The 17735-nt window shown below is 45.5% G+C and overlaps 1 protein-coding gene across 2 annotated transcripts in view; it reads left to right on the top strand.

Moving 5' to 3' along the window:
• The first annotated feature begins 11152 nt into the window (after nt 1-11152).
• Nucleotides 11153-17735, top strand: part of ABCG1 (ATP binding cassette subfamily G member 1) — a 54273-nt gene continuing 47690 nt past the window's right edge. Inside the window, exons 1-2 of one of the 2 annotated variants that reach the window (XM_040585148.1) lie at nt 11153-11308; nt 14343-14586. In XM_040585148.1, the coding sequence (XP_040441082.1) occupies nt 11267-11308; nt 14343-14586 (286 nt within the window). In that variant the 5' untranslated portion in view covers nt 11153-11266. Of the gene's footprint in view, nt 11309-11692; nt 11949-14342; nt 14587-17735 lie in introns of those variants that run through there. The other variant, XM_040585149.1, reaches the window with a different exon arrangement.

Consider the following 17735-nt stretch of genomic DNA (forward strand, 5'->3'; position numbering starts at 1 on the left):
AGGTTACAAGAACATTTAGTGATTTATTTATTTTTTTAGTTGACTAGTCAGCTCTTAAAAGAGCTGGGGGAGTTGAGGGGCTTAAAAGGGAGTGAAATGACTATTCAGTTTTGGAATTACATCTGACACAGACTCAGAGTACACAACTAGCTGTCATTTTTTCAGACCAAAAGCATTACACTGGAAAACTGCCAAACAGCTCTGCAGGATCCTGCTTGTTTTCCTCTCAGCTTGCTCAGGCTCCGGCTGGGGAGGCTTCAGGTGCTGGCCTTCAATCCACTGCACCAGCTAGGCTGGTGGGGAGATGGGCAGTGAAAACTTCAATCCATTACTTGGTTGAAGGTTCTGTCTTTCCCTAACCCTTTCCTCTTCTTCACCTTCCTTTCCCAATAAAAAGCTAACAGGCTGCTACAAAACTGGAAGTGTATCTTGAACAAAGTGATGCTGAGACATTTCCATCCACTGTGGGGTTACGTTGTCATGTCTGTCAGGCCTGTCCTCTTCTACCCAGGAGAATTATCTGAGCCGAATTTGAGGAATTGTTCAGTTAGTTCAGGATGCCCAGATGTGTGGTCTTGCCCCTAATGACACAGCCTGCTGCCACTGAGCATATGTTATACTATGAGTATATGCATGCACAGTTGCAAGGAGCTTCTGACCAAGGGTGCTCTACATCTGAAAACTCCAGATGTCCACAGTGCATGCACAAATGATATTGAAAGTACACCTGACCAGCTCAAAGTAGAAAAAAGGAAATGGAAATGGAGGGATGCTTACTGTCCATATACTACACAGAGTGTACCTTGGTGGAAATAAAAGCAGAAAGATTTTAACATGGAAGATGTGCTGTATTCTGCAGCCATCAGTAGTGAACCAATGCCGGAATTGTAAAAACTATCAATTTGGAAACATTTATAAGCATTGTGCCCAACACAGAGTAGCTGGGTACTTTCTGTCTCACTGAACTAGAAGACAGTGGTTGCTGAGGGACCACTGATGCCAGTCTGTCTGTTTACAAGTAAAACAACAAGAGAAGAGTCCCAGTAGTGCTCTGTATATGGGACAGACTCACTGTGAACCTGACGTGACTCATAGCACTTCAGAAAATAGCAGAGTAATTTAATAAAATTTGGAAAGGTGATGCATAGCGTGAGTAAATCAGTGAAGACAAAGAAATACTTTTCAGGCCCCTAGAATGGAAGATGATGCTCATAGCACTTGTGGGCACTAAACTTGTACACCATTGGCCTGGATAGTTTACAGTTGTGATTCCTAAAAATAGCTCTACAAACCTTGGTCATGTCGAATAATATTTGGACTCCTAGGAAAACATCATTATTTCTAAAAATGTTGCACCAAAATCCAGAAAAGTCCAGAGCAATGACTGGATTAGGTTGGGGTCTGTGATACCAGCTCAAGGCAAAATACCTGAATGGCTTTAATAATGAACTATAATATCAAACAAGATGTGTAATAACATGCAATGAGAAGACTGTCCTCTTCCGAGTCTGCCCTAGACATGTCCGCCCTTTTCTATGAGCAGGTATGAGCCTGATTTATAAAAATACATGCACGCTCATGTGTGATACAGCTACATTCTTGCGAGGTTTGATTTACTATCCTAAGACTATCTTTCCAATACTGTACAGTATCATAAAATAAGACAAATAGTTTAGCAACTGGTAAATTAACATACCTCAAGGCAGTTACCACTGGGGAAGCTTCTAATGGGCATGTTTTGATTAAGATTGCACTGGAGATAGTGTTAGGCCTGAAGTGATTAAATATTTGCATCTGTGATTTGGAAGTAAATATAACTCCACTTCTGATTAAGGTGTGTGACTTATGCAGAATGGTAAACAAAGAGGCTAGAATTGTTGCATGTAATGATCTTGACTTCTTGACAAGCTTGACTCAGTGAAATGTATTTAAGTAGTTGACAGCACAGATACACTTTTAGGAATAAGAAATGAAGGTCATGCCCACAGAATAGGATGCTGCATCTCAGCAGGAATGGACTCAGAAAAGGATTTGGCAGTCGAAGCATAAGCAAATCGGCATGAGCTTCCACAGTTATACTGTGGCCAAAAAACATTAATGGGACACTTAGATTAACAGTGCATAAGCAGGGCAGAAGTAAGGTAATGTTAACTCTGAACATGGCATTAGTGGGATCAATGCTGGAATGCTTCATCAAATTTTAGCACCAACTGCCCTAAAGAGAGGCTGAAAAGAAAGAAGCACAAATTATTAGATGTCAGGAGAAACTGCCTTATAGAGAGCCCTAAAGGGTTCAGTGCATTTAGATTATCAAAAAGAAGATTGGATACAACTTGATTACCATGCCTAAGTATCTACCTTCTTGGGACTGGGGTGCGGTGGGGCGAAGTACAAAACTTTAAAGGGCTTTTTAACCTGGTTAATTACACATGTAAACAAATAGTTGAAAACTGGAGTGGACACATAAATACTCCACAAATTATTTTATAGCAAATGACAAACTGGTGGAACAAACTATCAAGGGTAACGTTGCCCTTCTTTGATTTGATACCTTCAAATAAAGCTAGAATGCCTGTCCAGAACGCAGCTGAGCATTACTGACTCCTACGCAGGGTAACTGAGCATGACTGAAGGACCGGTGAGATACAAGGGATCAGACTAGCAGATATGGACTCTTAGTCTGATGTGTATCAGTCTATCAATGACCAAATATGTATGAATTAGGAAAGGCTCATTGTGAAAGGCTTTAATGTCAGGCCTGTGGACTGACCAAGGAAGTCAGGCATTACTGAATGCTATGGCTGTGAGGTTTGTGATGGTGCCAAATTACGTGCAGAGTTCCAAGTGCACCATTTTCCAGCCTCAATCAGCTGTGCCAGGGACTCTAAGGAGCTCCTCTCTGCAAAGTGACAGACTGTCACTCCGATAACTGACAAATTCGAGTGTAGTTCAGGGCCTACAGTTTGTCTTCCTCACAGGTAATGACAGGTCTGCTTCCTTGGGAGGCTTGCCAGTGACCAGGCAGCTTTTGCAGTGTTTTCTTGTCATTTCTTGTTTCTAGATGTAGTTCTGGACAAAAACATTACCAAGCACATGTAACAAACAAACAAGTATGTATAAGCTTACCAGCTCCTGCTATGCTCCTTTCTGCATATAGCCTTGGCAGCTGGCCGGTACAAGTGTGTTGGTGCTTTGTTGCCCTGTCAGTCTCATGTGGGCTACTAGAATGAGCTAGCTGGACAACTTTCCCAATGCCTTGTTAGTAACTGTACAGTTTTGAGGGGTTTTGGGGCTTTCTTCCCCTGAGCTGAAGCAGAACGTGCAACTTCTCTATGAGACTGAGACTCCAACAGGCTGTTTTTGTTGCCTGGGAATAACGGTCATTATCTCCCAGAGATTTCAGTGCTGCAGGAATAAATGTATACATCTGCAGTGCAGGGAGCACCAAGGGACGTTTGTGCTCCTTACAAAATTATCTTTGAGATGTGCCAGACAGCATGGCTATGCAGAATAATCGAGGTTTCTCTGCTGAGTCTCACATCTCTCAGAAAGAGTCTAAAATCCCAAATCTTCTGTGCTTCTGCTGCCACTCATGTAAAAAACCACCTCAGGTGGACAGGGTTTGGCAACGGACTGTTTTTCCTTCTGATGGGGATGGTTAGAGTGCTTTTCTGGCAGGCACAGTAACTGCTCCACCTAACTTGGACCAGGGGGGTGTATCTGGAGTCTCCTGTCTTTTTTAGAAGAGCTGTATATGCTGGGGTGAAACTCCAGACTTCATGAAGTTGTTCCACTTCACACAGAAATGGAGGGTGGCATTCACATGCCTTCTCCAGCTGGTGTTCGGTTGCATTTTCAAAGCAGAAAAACTGTGAAGGGAGAAATACCCAATGCTTTCCCAGCAGAATACTTTGTTTCAGTGACTCAGACCTTGTCCTGTCCCAACAGGCATGCTCAAAACCTTTGTTGAAACCAAGCAGAGGCTGAATTTGAAACTCACTTTTCAGCACCAGGATGAGTGCTCAGTGGCAGGGCTGTTGGGTGTAATGGGATAGGTGCCGTTTGCAGCTTTCTGTGAAAAAAGCACGAGTTGGTGTCATGGCTGAGAATCCCCTTTGGAAACAGCTTTCAGAGGCTAAGTCCAAGTCCTCCAGGCACGAGTCTTTCCTTGGTATTTCCTTCTGCTTAACTTTTCCTGCTGATGCCTATGTATCCCTTTCCCAGGTGCCTGACTCTCCCTTGGCATTCTACGGGGAGACTAAGCTGGCAAAGGATTTCAGAAGGTTGTGCCATGTCTAATTTTCAAGTTGCCTTGTGAATTCAGACTGCAGTCTTTTCATCAGACTGCAAGAATATTTTCTTAACCTGCTTTGCTCACAACGGGTTTACTGAAGCTTTTCCCCCTTGGCTATCACTGCACAAGTGCTACCACTTGCTCCCTTGTACTCTGACCCTGAGGTTTAGGTCTAGGGAGACATGATGCCTAAAATCCAGCTGCTCTTAGCTGTGATTTCCAGCCATTAGTCTTAGCAATGAGTCCACACATCTGGGTATAACGAGGGCAGTATGATTTGAGGGGGGCTACACTGTAGGAATGCAGAAACGTGTCTGAAATAGCTTCTGTGCCGAGGACCTTTTCTCTAGAGCCTAGCATGATAAATGCGTTACAGAAAAAACTGCGCTATCACCTCTCAGGGTATCTGAGGGAAAGTAAATTTGCTGTGAGCGTGCTATGTTGACATCAACTGAAAGTAGTGAGTTTATATAAATTATGCTCAATCACTGACAAAACAACTCTTATTTGTTTGAGCAGAAAGACTGATAATGTGTTTTCTTGCTCTCTCCTAGCACGTCTTGGGATCAGCTTACTATGGCAACTGAGGGCTACTTAGATACAGACTAATGGACCACCATCTCTCGCAGAGCTAAGCTAATCCATTGCACCTATTATTACTTCTTTTCAGTTTGCTTGAGCCAAAATGCTTGAATAACCCCCTTGCATCTGAGTGCTGTATGCCCTACTGATTACCATGAGTACATCACAACCGATCAGTAAGCGCGCGCGCGCGCGCTCTCTCTCTCTCTCTCTCTCTCTCTCTCTCTCTCTCTCTCTCTCTCCTTCTTCCTCCTCCTCTCTCTTCCTTGGCTGCTCTCTCTTCATTGGCTGCCCAACCTCTGCACCTTATCTACATTAGCCAATCTGCTGCCCCTGAAGCCAGCCCACAGTTGTATATTATCAATGCTAATTAACCCAGCTTCATTCCTCTAAAATTCCTGCCCCCACCGCCTTCCCCCCCCCCCCTTATTTTCCTTAACATTTCATACCTTATGTTTTTAACAATCATCACAACCTTTTTACAAATAAACTTTTCATACAGTCTGGACAACTTGTCCCTGAACTCTTTTTTTCTTCTTAACATTTCATGCCTTAGGTATTTAACAATCATCACAACTTTTTCACAAATAAACTTTTCAGACAGTCCAGACAATTTGTCCCTGAACTCATACACATACCCCTTCTTCCATTTTATCTTGGGCTTTTCAGCTTCTGGGGGCTGATCACCTTTCTTCTCATCTGCTTTCTTGACATCTAGGATTTTGTTTTCTTCAGAGTGGGGTTCTGATGAACTTATAGTACCTCATCCTTTCACCTCTTGGGACACACCGGACAGTAACCTGAAAGAGTTTTCAACAGCAGCAGATCTAGAATACGGCACTAATACATTACTCCATGTTCCAAGAAGCTTCTCAACATCCTTGTGGTCGTCATTTCTTCGACTGGAGACACCTTCAACGAGCACATAAACGCCTGCAAGAATACCACCAGGCCAAGCAGCAGCAGCAATGGCAGGAGCTGCCCGTGGCACCGTGTTGCTCTTGCGCCTTCCCCCGGCACAGCCATCACCGCTGTCTGGCCAGACCCGCTCTGGACCTGCCGCCGCTGCGGGCTGCTGTCACGTCTGGCCGTGTACTCTGCCGCTACCACCCGTTACCCTCAGTCTCTTAACTCCATGGCAGTCAGGCTTCCTTCTCTTTGATCCCAGCAGCTCACCTTTACTGGTGTCTGATCCAGATCCCCAGGCTCTCCCCGCCTATCTCAACGTGATCTGGATCACAGGCTATCCTGCCTGTCTGCTTTGTTGGGCGCTGCTGTCACCGCTCAAAACTTCAAACAGCCCCCAGCACAGCCATCACCGCTGTTGCCACTCATTATACTCAGCCTCATAATCTGAAGGGCCTCACACAGGGCACCAACTGTCGCAGCGCTCTCCAAACTAGCTGGCTGCAGCATGGTCTTTTACCATCACATACCAACATACTCTTCATGCCAGTCCCTCTGCTGCCTTCTCCTTGTCTCTCCTCATCCTGGGTGCACATTCTCTCTCTCTCTTGCTCTTAGGCATAAAAATACTGATTAAATTTCATATAAAATATACGCGTGAAACCCCTTGTGTTATTCATGGAAGTGTTAGTTGCAAACAGAAGTGGCATAAGACCACAGCTTAGGTGGTGTCTGTCTGTAAGACTGGCCATGGCTTTTCCAAGTTAGGTGTCTGGAGCCCTCTCCAGTTGATAGGGAAGCCAAGACAGAGCCAGAATCCATCCCAGATCAAGGTAAAATATTTAAGAAAATTGAATTTTCTTTAGGGGATGACCATTTCTCTCTACTGACTGAAAGACAGTCTGCATGACTAGCTTAAATACCAATTTTATAGGCAGCTAAAATTAGAGATGAATCCCACCCATTTTACAGAATATATCTAACATGAAAGGAATGACTGATTATGTTCTTCAATATTAAATAGATCTGAAGGCAGATCTGTTGAAACTGACTGATCACATTCTTCTCAAACAGCATTATGTGAATATTTCCAGTATAGATAGGGAAGTATTAATGTCATGTACAAAAAGACATGACAATACTGAGAGGGGTTATGACTGTTGTTCCAATACATAGGGAAGGGGAACAACAGGAAGGGAGAAGAAAAATGGGTTCTATACCAAGGATTTGTTGTATTTTCATAAGATGCTTCTTCAAATTTCCAGCCCACTGCCAAAAAGTACTGAAATAGTCTTTTTAGTTGGAGACTGTGTGCAAAGTTGCTAATAACTACCTAGTAGTAAAGGAAAGCTTGATATGTTATTTGTTTGATGTAACACCTGAAAGTAATATGTATGTTGATGTCTTTCAAATCTTAATACACGGGAACTTAAACAGAGAATATAATCTCTTTAGTTAAAATAATTCTCTTCCAACTAAGATACTGATTTTCTCCCCCCACTATTCCTTTTCCCTGTCCTTTTTTCTTCAAAGCACAATGCAGACTCACAGCTATTAGCTGTCAAGCCCAGGCTCTCAGCCTTTCTCAGGATCAGACCGTAAGTTTTTTCTCAACTTCATCTTTAGCCTGTTCAAACCTACTGATACTCTTTCCACTCTTGTTTCACTAAATCTATGGAAATACTTGGGGTAGGGCATAAGAAGAGAGAAAACATACTCCAAAACCAACCCAAAATAGTGCATATTTTCAAATGGCAAAGTGACACTCTGTCTGGGATAAACTGTTGGTTTAGTATTTTTATTTTGGTCAATAATTTCATGAGCATTTCAGATTCTTTGTGCTCTCAGCTCCTTTGACTTTTTAGGTAGATTTAGAAACATGATTCTGAAATTAACCCCCAAGAAGTTTTTATTTGATGAACTTTTTTTTTTTAAAAAAAGCCATTTTTCTCAAAAGCTCATTAAATCTTTTCCATAGAATTCCTTAAACTCTGCCCAGACTAGATTAAATTAACAGCAAGTTGCAAATAGTTAAAGCTGAGGTACTTTTTAAATGAAAGCTCTATCTAAAATATCTTGCCTTTTTAAGTTAAGACTTTTTTTCTCACCTGCCTCTTCCACACTATTCAGCTGAACTTTTCCTGCATGTTGTATCTCAGCAGTTAAGTCCATGCTTAAGTTAAGCCTCTACATTTCCTCAGGCTATGGCACTTCTATACATGAACTAGTTCTTGTACAGAGACATCAAGCTATCAGTTCTGCAATAAAATACCTCCCATACCTGTACTGTAAATCTGCTCTCTCTTGCTGTTGGTGTGTTTCCACTTTGCCCTGCCTTTCCCAGTGCATTTCTGCTTGCAGTCTCCTTTTTCTTTCCAGTGGGCTGCACAACTCTACTGTCTGTATTGCTTACCCTGCTGTAAAGCCTGCAAGCTACTACTATTTCCTCTTCTATTTTCGGAGTCAGAGTTTTGTCCCTGCCTGCTTGTCCTCACCTTCATTTTTAGCTTCACTTTTTTTTGTCCTGGATTTTTTTAAACACAGTTTTATACCTCTATTCTTTTTCTTTTTTTCTTTTTCTTCCTCTGTTTTTTCTTCCTCTGTTTTTTCTTTTTTTTTTTTTCTTTTTTTTTCTGCAGAGTTGTGTTCTTGATCTTTTTGTCTATAGGGACCAGGGGATCACCTGTAAAGTTAATGGAAGAGTTAATGAGGGAATGTAGGAATGCAGGAGACTGCTATTTTTAGCATGCTTCGTCTTATGTAATCATTTTTTTCCTGTGTGGTATCAAAATAGATACCAAATAGAACTTGGTTTCTGAGAAACCTGTTTTATGTCTCAGCGTTTTACAAGAAGCTCCCCTAGATACTGATACTAGAGCCACCATGAAAAAAAAAGTCCTCAGGATCTGACCACGTACTCTTGCTCAGGAAAAATTTTCATGGAAGGTGATGGTGCAGGGTTGAGCCATCATTTGTCTTCATATCATGCCTCAAACCTGTGCCTCTGTGCCACTTCATAGAGAAGGGTAGTTTTCACAGAAACCGTTAAAAGCATTATGGCAAATACGTGGTTGAGTCCACACTACTTCAGCTATAATATTGATAGAGAAGCCATCACTTTATTGATCGGGGTCATGAACTCAGTGCAGTGCTCCTCCTTGCATGCTCCTGGCCTGTGAATGAGGGGCGATAACCCAGCCTCGCTGGTGGCATGGGTGAGCCCAGGCGGGTAGGTGGGCAGCCCTACAGCTGACAGGCAGCACATGCCTTCCTGCAAAGGACTGGTTCATGAAAGGTGCAGTTCAGCCCTTAGTACCGTAAGCTGCTTACGGAGGAGCTAAAACTTTTGTTTGTGTAGCAGATTTCAGTACTGTTCATTTAAGTTTTGTTACAGCCTTTGTGTTGTTTTCCTCGCTTCTTCCTGAGCCTTTAAGAAGTTAAAACAGAGGATAGTAAGCATCATGCTGGGTCTGTATCACACATTCCACTAAGATCAGGGTATGTCTTGCTCTCTCTCTGTATCTTGTTCCACCTCACAGTCAAAATACACAATGTCTTTAAGCAGTCTGTTTTACTCTGTAAATGCCTTAAAAATATAAGGCAGCATTTCACAGCCATTTTGGGGTCATGTAGGGAGATAATGCAGCCTTCTCAATGTTTCTAAGGGAAAATAAAGGAGACAAACTCGAATAAATTTTAGATGCTACCGACACATAATCCAAATCAAGTCAATTAAACCCCTGTAACCTCACTGGAAGAATGCTTCATATTTACTCTTTATTTCTAATATTAGGAGGTAATAGTATTTCAGATTTCTTCTCAAACACAGTTCAAGCGTTCAGTGAGGACTTCTGGACAGGCCCATCCATGTTTGGTCTGGTATTCCACAGCAGGTAGGCATTTCTTCCTCAGTACGTGAATTTTAAGTAAATAATTTTCTGCAACATCCACAGACTGAATCCAAGGTCAAGGACAGTGAGTCTCCACACTCTATTCATTGGCAATAGGATGTAGTGCATGGTGAAAGTTCATGCTTCCAAGGCAGAGTCTTCTCTCCCGGAAGTATCTACTGAGGGTTAGTAGCACATTGAGAGGTGACAACTACCTCAGGAAGTCTTTGAGCCAAAAACGGCTGCAGGCTGAAAGAGTTATCAGGGAGACATCTGATACAAGCCAGCCCTGTGCTTAAGCTCTTCTGTGAGCATACAGCTCCCAGCCACTGCCAGGGTACTGTGGGAGATGAGCCCCTGTCCAACCCAGTGCAGATGTTCTGTGCAGCAGTTCCCTTCCTGCAGTGCTGTGCTGCCTGCTGTAAACACCCCTCCACAGCTCAGTAAAGATTTAACACTTGCCTACCTTCCAGGGGCTTTGTGAAAATTACCTCAGTGTCTGTACAACACTAGGCGAACGCCAAGCATTACGGCAAGCTCCCTGGTTAGAAGATTCCTCACAGATTATGAACTCTCGTATATAGTCTCTGGTAGATACTTTGGAGCCAGCTCTCAGACCCTTGCTATAATTTATCCCCCCCTTTCTGCTGCTTCCAGAAGAATGGAGAGGGAGCCTCAGCACATGCCAAAACCAGGCCCAGCAGGTATGTTAACTTTGGAGGCACTTCAGATGGTTGGTGGGTCTTCCAGTGTCTGGCTTTTTGTGAACTGGTTGGGCCGAGCTTTCTGCCACCGGGTAGCATGGCTCATGAATCTAACTCAAAACCTAACCATGGATCTAGAGTCAAGTCAGCAGCGCCAACACAAGCCTAATGGCACGTGAAGGCCACCCACTGCACTTCACGGGCAAGCGTGTGGTTGAGGCCCCATCTCTGCAGGACGATGCTGAAATGCAGGTCTTTGATTCCAGGAAAAAAACGAATGAAATGAAAACTGTGACAACCTTCCTTTCTCCCGATTTCTGAACAACAAGGGCTTGCTCAGCTTATAAATCAATGGCGTGCGAGTCCCGGGGCCGGGAAAGCTGTCTCAGGCAGGTGCGATGGCAATCAGACGGTGCTTCAGCTCCCGTTTCCTCAGGGCACGCCACCGCGCACCCCTCGGGCAGCTCGCCAGCCAGCGGGGCCCTGAGCTGTGCCACCGCCGAGTGTGGCGGCGATGTCGGACAGCCCGGCCGAAGGGATATCTCGGAGAGCGGCCTTCGGCCCCCAGCCCCCTGGGGAAGCGTCTGCCGCGCGTTTCAGGGCAGGGAACGCCACGGCCACCCGCGGGACCGGCCCTGCCTGCGCTCCCGGTGGGGGGGCGCCCCGGCCCGCCGGCGCTCCCCAGCCCCCCGGCGAGGACCGCGGGGGCGGGCGGGGGCCGTGCCTGAGGCGGCGGGCCGGGGCGGAGGCGGCCCCAGCGCGGCGGGAGGCCGCTCCCTCCCTTCCCGCCCGCCGCCCGCAGCCACGCTGGGCGGGGAGGCGACACTCGAGGGCTCCGCGCGGCGCCGGCGGAGCGGGAGCCGCCAGCAGCCGGGCGGGCAGCGGCGCACATGGCATGTCTGATGGCGGCTTTCTCCCTGGGCAGCGCTTTGGTAAGGCGCACGCTGCCGTCCTCGCCTCCCCCCGCGGGGCCGCGGCTAGGGGCGGGCGGGGGTGGCTGCGCGGCGGGCGGGGAGCGGCGCTGGGGGGGGACGGAGCGAGGGCTCCCGGGGAGCGCCTTCCCGCTCTGCCTGAGGGAAAACCGGGGCCGTTCGGTGGGCCCGGGGCTGCGTCCCGCCGCGGGGTGCCAGGTGCGGGGTGCGGGGTGCGGGGCAGCCCGCGGCGGGGCGTGTGAGGGGACGGCGGCGCATGGCGGGGCTTGACCGCTAGTTACCTCCGGGCTGTAGCTGAGACAGGGGGATTAGCGGCCGCGCCGAGCATGCTCCCTGCGCCGCTGCGCCCCGTCGTTTTCAAAACAGATTTGCGGAGGGACCGTCACCTTTGCATAACAGCCGGGGCGCGGGACACAGGGGCGGCAGCGGGGGGGGGCGGCGGCCGGGGAAGGAGCGGGCAGAGCCTGTGGGACCGGCCCACCCCAGCGGTCCAGCGCCTCACGGGCGAGATGGGACTGTGTGGGAAATAGAACTGTATGGAACCAAGCAAGACGTGAGCGCAGCCTGTGAGAGCTCGGGCTCCTCGCGGCTGGCGGGCAGGGGGCTGCAGCGGGCTCCGGTTTGACACCCGCGGCCGCAGGTGCGCGCCGGAGGAGACACGAACGGTTTGTCGGTGCGGGCAGGTAGACGGGGGGGAGGCCGGGCGTGCTTGAGGGGCGGCTGCCCAGGGCGCGGGCAAGCCTGGGGCTGCCACCACGGGAATTGCCCACCTCTTGGCAAGCGAAGACGGCCCTGCCAGTGGGAGCCATTGCCACCACCCAGGCGCTCGGGGGACACGCTCGCCCCTAGCCGGTGGTCCCCGGAGGGGGCAGGCCGGTGGCCGAGGGCTGGCAGGACTCGTCACCCTCTGCTGAAAACAGGCGTTTCCGTCCACTGGGTGATTGAAATGGTTTGTTCGGTGTCCCAGGAGCAAAAGTGTCTGGCTTCTTACTCCCAGATGATTAAGTAGGCAGAGACAAGGACCTTGTCCCAAGGATGTTTCTTTTTGAATTGATCTAAACTGGAAAAGCTCCAACTGTCACCTGAATACTCAAGGTGACCTGCTCATTGAGAGTTAGTTTTTGGATATTCTCTCTGACATGTGAAGGTGCTCGGTGGTTCCTCTGAAGCAAACAGCTTATGAGTGCCAAAGTAAGGTTTGAAAACATCCGGGAAATAGTAGTGTTAACACATCTTATGTTATTTTTTAAGGAGGAGGTAGGTTCCCCTACTTCAGTTGTTCAGTTCTAAGATGTTTCACATTACTCTTGTTATGTTCAAATTACATACCATTACAGTCAACTATTTAAGAAATTGGGACTAAGTGTTACTGGATACCTGACCTCTGAGTAAGTTGAGAGCACGATTAAAATCTCTCTCTTGAGAAAATGTGGTAAGCAGAGCTGATTTTTACATCCAGAATGTGGGGCTTGTGCTTGAAGAATGTGGAGACACTTGCTATATAGTGGGTATGTAGGATTGCTTTTTAAAAAATTTTTCGTCACTGGTTATGTAGGACTTTTTTTTTAGTGTTTTTCATCAGCATTCTTGACAAGTGACTGATCTGAGCGGTGCTGCGTTTACAGTGCAAGACCAGTAACCATGACAGAGAGGACGAAAATGGTGCTATTTGACTTACTTGTTGCATTGGAGGACAAGTAGGGGGAGACAGTGGCATGAGCACATCTGTCTGTTTGGGGGTGTTCAACACTGATGTATTGAAAAGTAGTGCAGCACATACAATTTCCAAGAGATACCTGTGGGGGCATGTAGATTTTTGGGTGGTGGAAAGCCTAGCACGTAAGGCAGCTATAGAAGTCTTTTCCAATACAGAACTGCATTAAAAATAGTAAATTTTCTAATAAAACAACTGTGCAGATGTTATGCTCTATGACATACTGCAAACACAGATGACAGTGAACAACGTCTGAACTGTTCAAAATTCTGTTTAGCTGAAGAAAATTCATGGTGGTTTTACTTTTGACCTTATACGCATCCTGTTGATACTGGTTTGAGGTGCCTGTGCAGCTAAAAGGAGTGGAAAAAGTTCAGCTTTTATGTGCATAAATAAGAGAAAGGCATGTGGCAGGCCATTGTCATGGTCAGGAGAGGAGGGGAAAGAGATTCAATCCAAAATATGCCAAGTGGAATTGCACTGAGCGGTACGATGAGAGAAGCGTAGTAAGGTATGGCTGTAAGCATAGAGCATTGACCTTACAGTGTCAAAGGCACAAGTACTGGAGCAGGGTTTAATATGTTTATGTAGCTGATAAGATTTCCATTAGTGATCACTGTCAAGTAAGAAAAGCATGCAAGGATTTCAGATGGAAAGTGCTGTGCTTTCCGTACAGACCTCTAAGAAAGAAGTTGTACCGTTCCAGGTTGCAAAGTCTCGAGAACAATCAGTGCAGGAGCAAATAAGGCACAAACCAGTAAATTTTAAAATTCACAGAAATATAACTTGTGCAGTTTCATGTTTACAGAGGTATACGCTGATGTAAAGGAATAAGAACCCCTAGACTTCTTGAGTGGCTGTCTTTTGAAATGTCTGCACAAATTGTCTGGCCAGCGAGCTCCCTCGCCCTTCAGCTCTGTCCCAATACAAGCCCTGGAATCAGAGTAACTAGAACCAAATTCTTTGAGTGCATGAGAAACTAAGTACAGTGGGGACTAAACTTACAAATGTATTACTCCGGTGCAAGAGCTACTCTGTTCTGAAGTTACTAATGTGCTGTTTATATACCCTTTGAGGGGAAACTGGTGCTAAAGGAACTGCCCTCTGTGCTGCAAGTGCACAAGCTCTTTCACCTCTTGGGTCGAGACTGGCAGATCAACTGAAAGATTTTGGGTTTTTTCCCTTTTCACCTTTCGGTGTGTTACTGTGTTGGATTCTCATGTTATTTAAATAATAATTCTTCTAATGCAGAAGGTTTTGAAACATGTTCCTAAACAAAAGTCTGTGAACTTTGTCCATTCTTCAACTTTTTCCCTCCAGAACGGCAGCAATTCTGCTTGTACCATGGCTGAGCCAAAGTCAGTGTGTGTTTCGGTGGATGAAGTGGTCTCAAATGGCACAGATAACCAAGACATTCGGCTGATGAATGGACATTTAAAAAAAGTGGACAATACTCTGACAGAAGCTCATCGTTTCTCCTACCTACCCCGCAGACCAGCTGTGAATATTGAGTTTAAAGAACTGTCATACTCTATCCAAGAAGGGCCATGGTGGAGGAAGAAAGGTGAGGAAAAGATGTTTTGGCTTACAAATGTTATTGCCCATGTTGGTGGTCATGATAGGTGGAATGAGTCAGTTGTGGATGGTGAAGCAAAGCGAGTAAAGGGAGCGTGTTTTCACAGTTGCTTTTTGCTTGGCTTTTTGATATATCCGCTGCCCCCCAGCTGGCACTGGGGAACTTTCCCACAGCCTGATGCAGTGGGGTGTACAGCCCCTTGTACTCCACGAAATTGTAGATGCAGTAGTTCATACAACTGCTTATTTTTGCCTCCCAAATCTAAAGAATCTCAAGTAAATATAGCATTGCTGTGCTGCCAAATATCTGTCCTGTGATCTTGCATGTCTACAATTTATTGAGGGTGGGTAGAACATACTGTAGTTTAAAGGTGGGGGTGGGGGGAAAAAGGATGCTTTTTTCACTTTCATAATTGTCTGTTTTGTGAAATGGATACTTTTTCCACTACTCTTTCAGAGCGGCAAGCATCTGAGAATTTCAGAAGGCATTTGAAACCAAGATAAAAAATATTTTCTTAAAATGCTGTGTTTGGAAATAAACACTGTGAGCTATGTGAATGTCAGCCCACCCATGTCTCTTGGTGTTCTACAGTGGGTCTCTCTAATGCTTACCATTTCTTTTAACTGATGAAATCACTGGCTATTGCTAGGACTGAATGCAGGCTGTCCTTTTGCTAGCTACTTTGCTAATAATACACAGCAAAGGGTTCACAGCCTACAACACAGGGCACTCCGAAACAATACAGATATTGAACATGATACTATACTTGATATCTCAAGGAAGTGAAGTGTTACCACTTTGCTCTCACAATCCAGTTTCACATCTGGCTGGCTCTGAGACAGTTCTGGTGCTGATTTATTGATGGGAGTAAGGAGGGCATATTCAGTATTCTTCTTTATATGATCTTGGTCTGTTCTAGTTCCAAAAGGTGACTGTAAGATGGCTCTGTCTTTTTTCATCTGCTTTGTATTCATTCCTGTTGTACCTCATCTACTTCGTGTAGCCATGCATTTCCTAGAGAGTTTTAGTTTTGTGTGTGTATGTGTGACTAGTTATCTCTGAAAGGAAGACTAGGTTGTGCGGTAAATTGCTGCTAGTGAAGAGAAGTAAGCCCAAGAGAAAATACTGAAATCTTCAGGAGAATCTTGTGTACTAAATGACATAATTGCTCTTCCTCAAGGAATTCTCTCTTAGTAACATAAATTGGTATGGTTGTGTGCTTTAGTTCTTTCTAAGAGATAAGCCCCTGCTCACCTGAGCCATGCTTGATACCTGCACTTGCTCTGAATTTTTAAATCCACTGACTTAAAGGTTCCACTTGAAATTGTTTCACAAAGTACCTTGCTGCTGTCTGGAAATTGTGTCATTATCACAACACCGAGGTTTTAATAGTCTAAAAATGTGTGGTATGAAAAACACTGGAGCTGTGGCCATGGAAGCGCTACTGTGTGTGAACAGCCTGTGCATACAATTATTCATTTGTTGAATGATATGCAGACTTGAGGCTTTAATGGGTTTTTCAAAGTCAAAACTGTATGTACACATTCCTCCCTTCTTTTAATTATTTATTAAAATTGCATGTAGCTATGCTATCCATAGGAGAACAAATGGGTTTGGCAGCAATTTTCATACATGCAAAATTATTTTTTATCTTATCAGAAAAAAATCAAACATTGAAGTTTTCTTCCCCCCAAGAAATGGAACTATGCCAAAGTGTCTCATGTAAGGTTTAAAAACTTGATATGTCTAACTGGATCTTTTTCTCATTGGCCAGAAATGATCAAGGGGTTCTATACCAAAAACCTCTGTCCACATTTGCTGACATGACTGAGTGACTTGGTTTGAACAAAATGGCACATCCTGGCAAAGTGTCCTGCTGCTGAAAAGGACCTGTTGAGGTATTTAGCTGTAGGACATGGCTATGATTGTGTCACTACACTTAGATTTAGAAGAGGAGATTCCACTTTTCTGGCTTCTGTGAACAGGAGTTCATACTCTGCTCTTCTCACCTGGTCTTGCACCATATGTCTTTCCTCAGACCACTGAGGACAGCCTCTGCCTCTGAGTGGCTGTGAGGCATGCTGTCTGCCAGCAGGTCTTGGCACTCTTCTGCTAGCCAAGGATCTAAAACAGATTTGGGAGGTGTACAGTTAATGCCAAGCTGACTATGAGCCAAAGTGCACTCTCACTGCAAGTAAGGTGAAGCACATTATGTGCTACCTGTGGAGGCCATGGCCAGATGGAGGCAAGTTGTTACCCTTCTCTTCAGAGCATTGGTGAGGGCACAACTGGAATACTGTATCCAGTTAGGGGCCGTCCAGATCAACAGAGGCAGTGGGAAGCTGGAAAGGCTCTGTCAGAGGGGTAAAAAATTGGTCAGGGGACCTACAGAGTGAGACTGAGGAAGCTGGACTTGTTTGGCCTAGTGAATGGGAAGCTGGGGAACGATCTCATTCTGGCATACAATACTACGTAGAGGGCAGTTTAAAAAGGCAGTGGAGCCAACTTGTGTCAGTAGTGCCAGATGATACAGAACCAGAGCCAATGGCCACATGCTGCAGTTTGGGTGGCGTACGGTGGACGTTAGGAAATACCTGTTCACCAGGGGGTTGGTGCAGCACTGGAGGCAGGTCACCCTGAGATGGTGTTCTTTGGGGTGTAGAAAATTTGGCTGGGCAGAGCCACAGCTGACCTGATCTGGTGTCGGTGATTTTCTTGCTTTGAGTAGAAGGCTGGACTAGGCGACCTTCAGAGGTCCTTTCCTTCTGTGAGTCGGTGAATTGCTAGTCAGATTATAGAATCTTCTAGAAACAAACTTTCCTCCCAGTCATGTTGCCTACTGCAGGGACTGACCCAATATATTGGTATACTAGGAAAGGTTTTCTGTTAGAGAAATAGAAAACCAAATTGCCTAAATACTCTCAAGTGAAGGTAAGGGCCAAACTACCAGATTCCTTGGCTTGTTTTGTAGTTCTGCAAGTAGAATTGTTTGTATGTAATTTGGGATATCTCTGTTTAAAACCAATGGGCTTGTAGATGCATATATTACATGTAAAACTATTTGGGGTATTTTGAGTATTTGAATCTTACTGGTTTCTTCTCCAGTGGGAAAATGGGACTTTGCAGAGGGTTTTAGT

This window comes from Falco naumanni, chromosome 2 (genome assembly GCF_017639655.2).
Source record: "Falco naumanni isolate bFalNau1 chromosome 2, bFalNau1.pat, whole genome shotgun sequence".
Classification (NCBI taxonomy): domain Eukaryota; kingdom Metazoa; phylum Chordata; class Aves; order Falconiformes; family Falconidae; genus Falco; species Falco naumanni.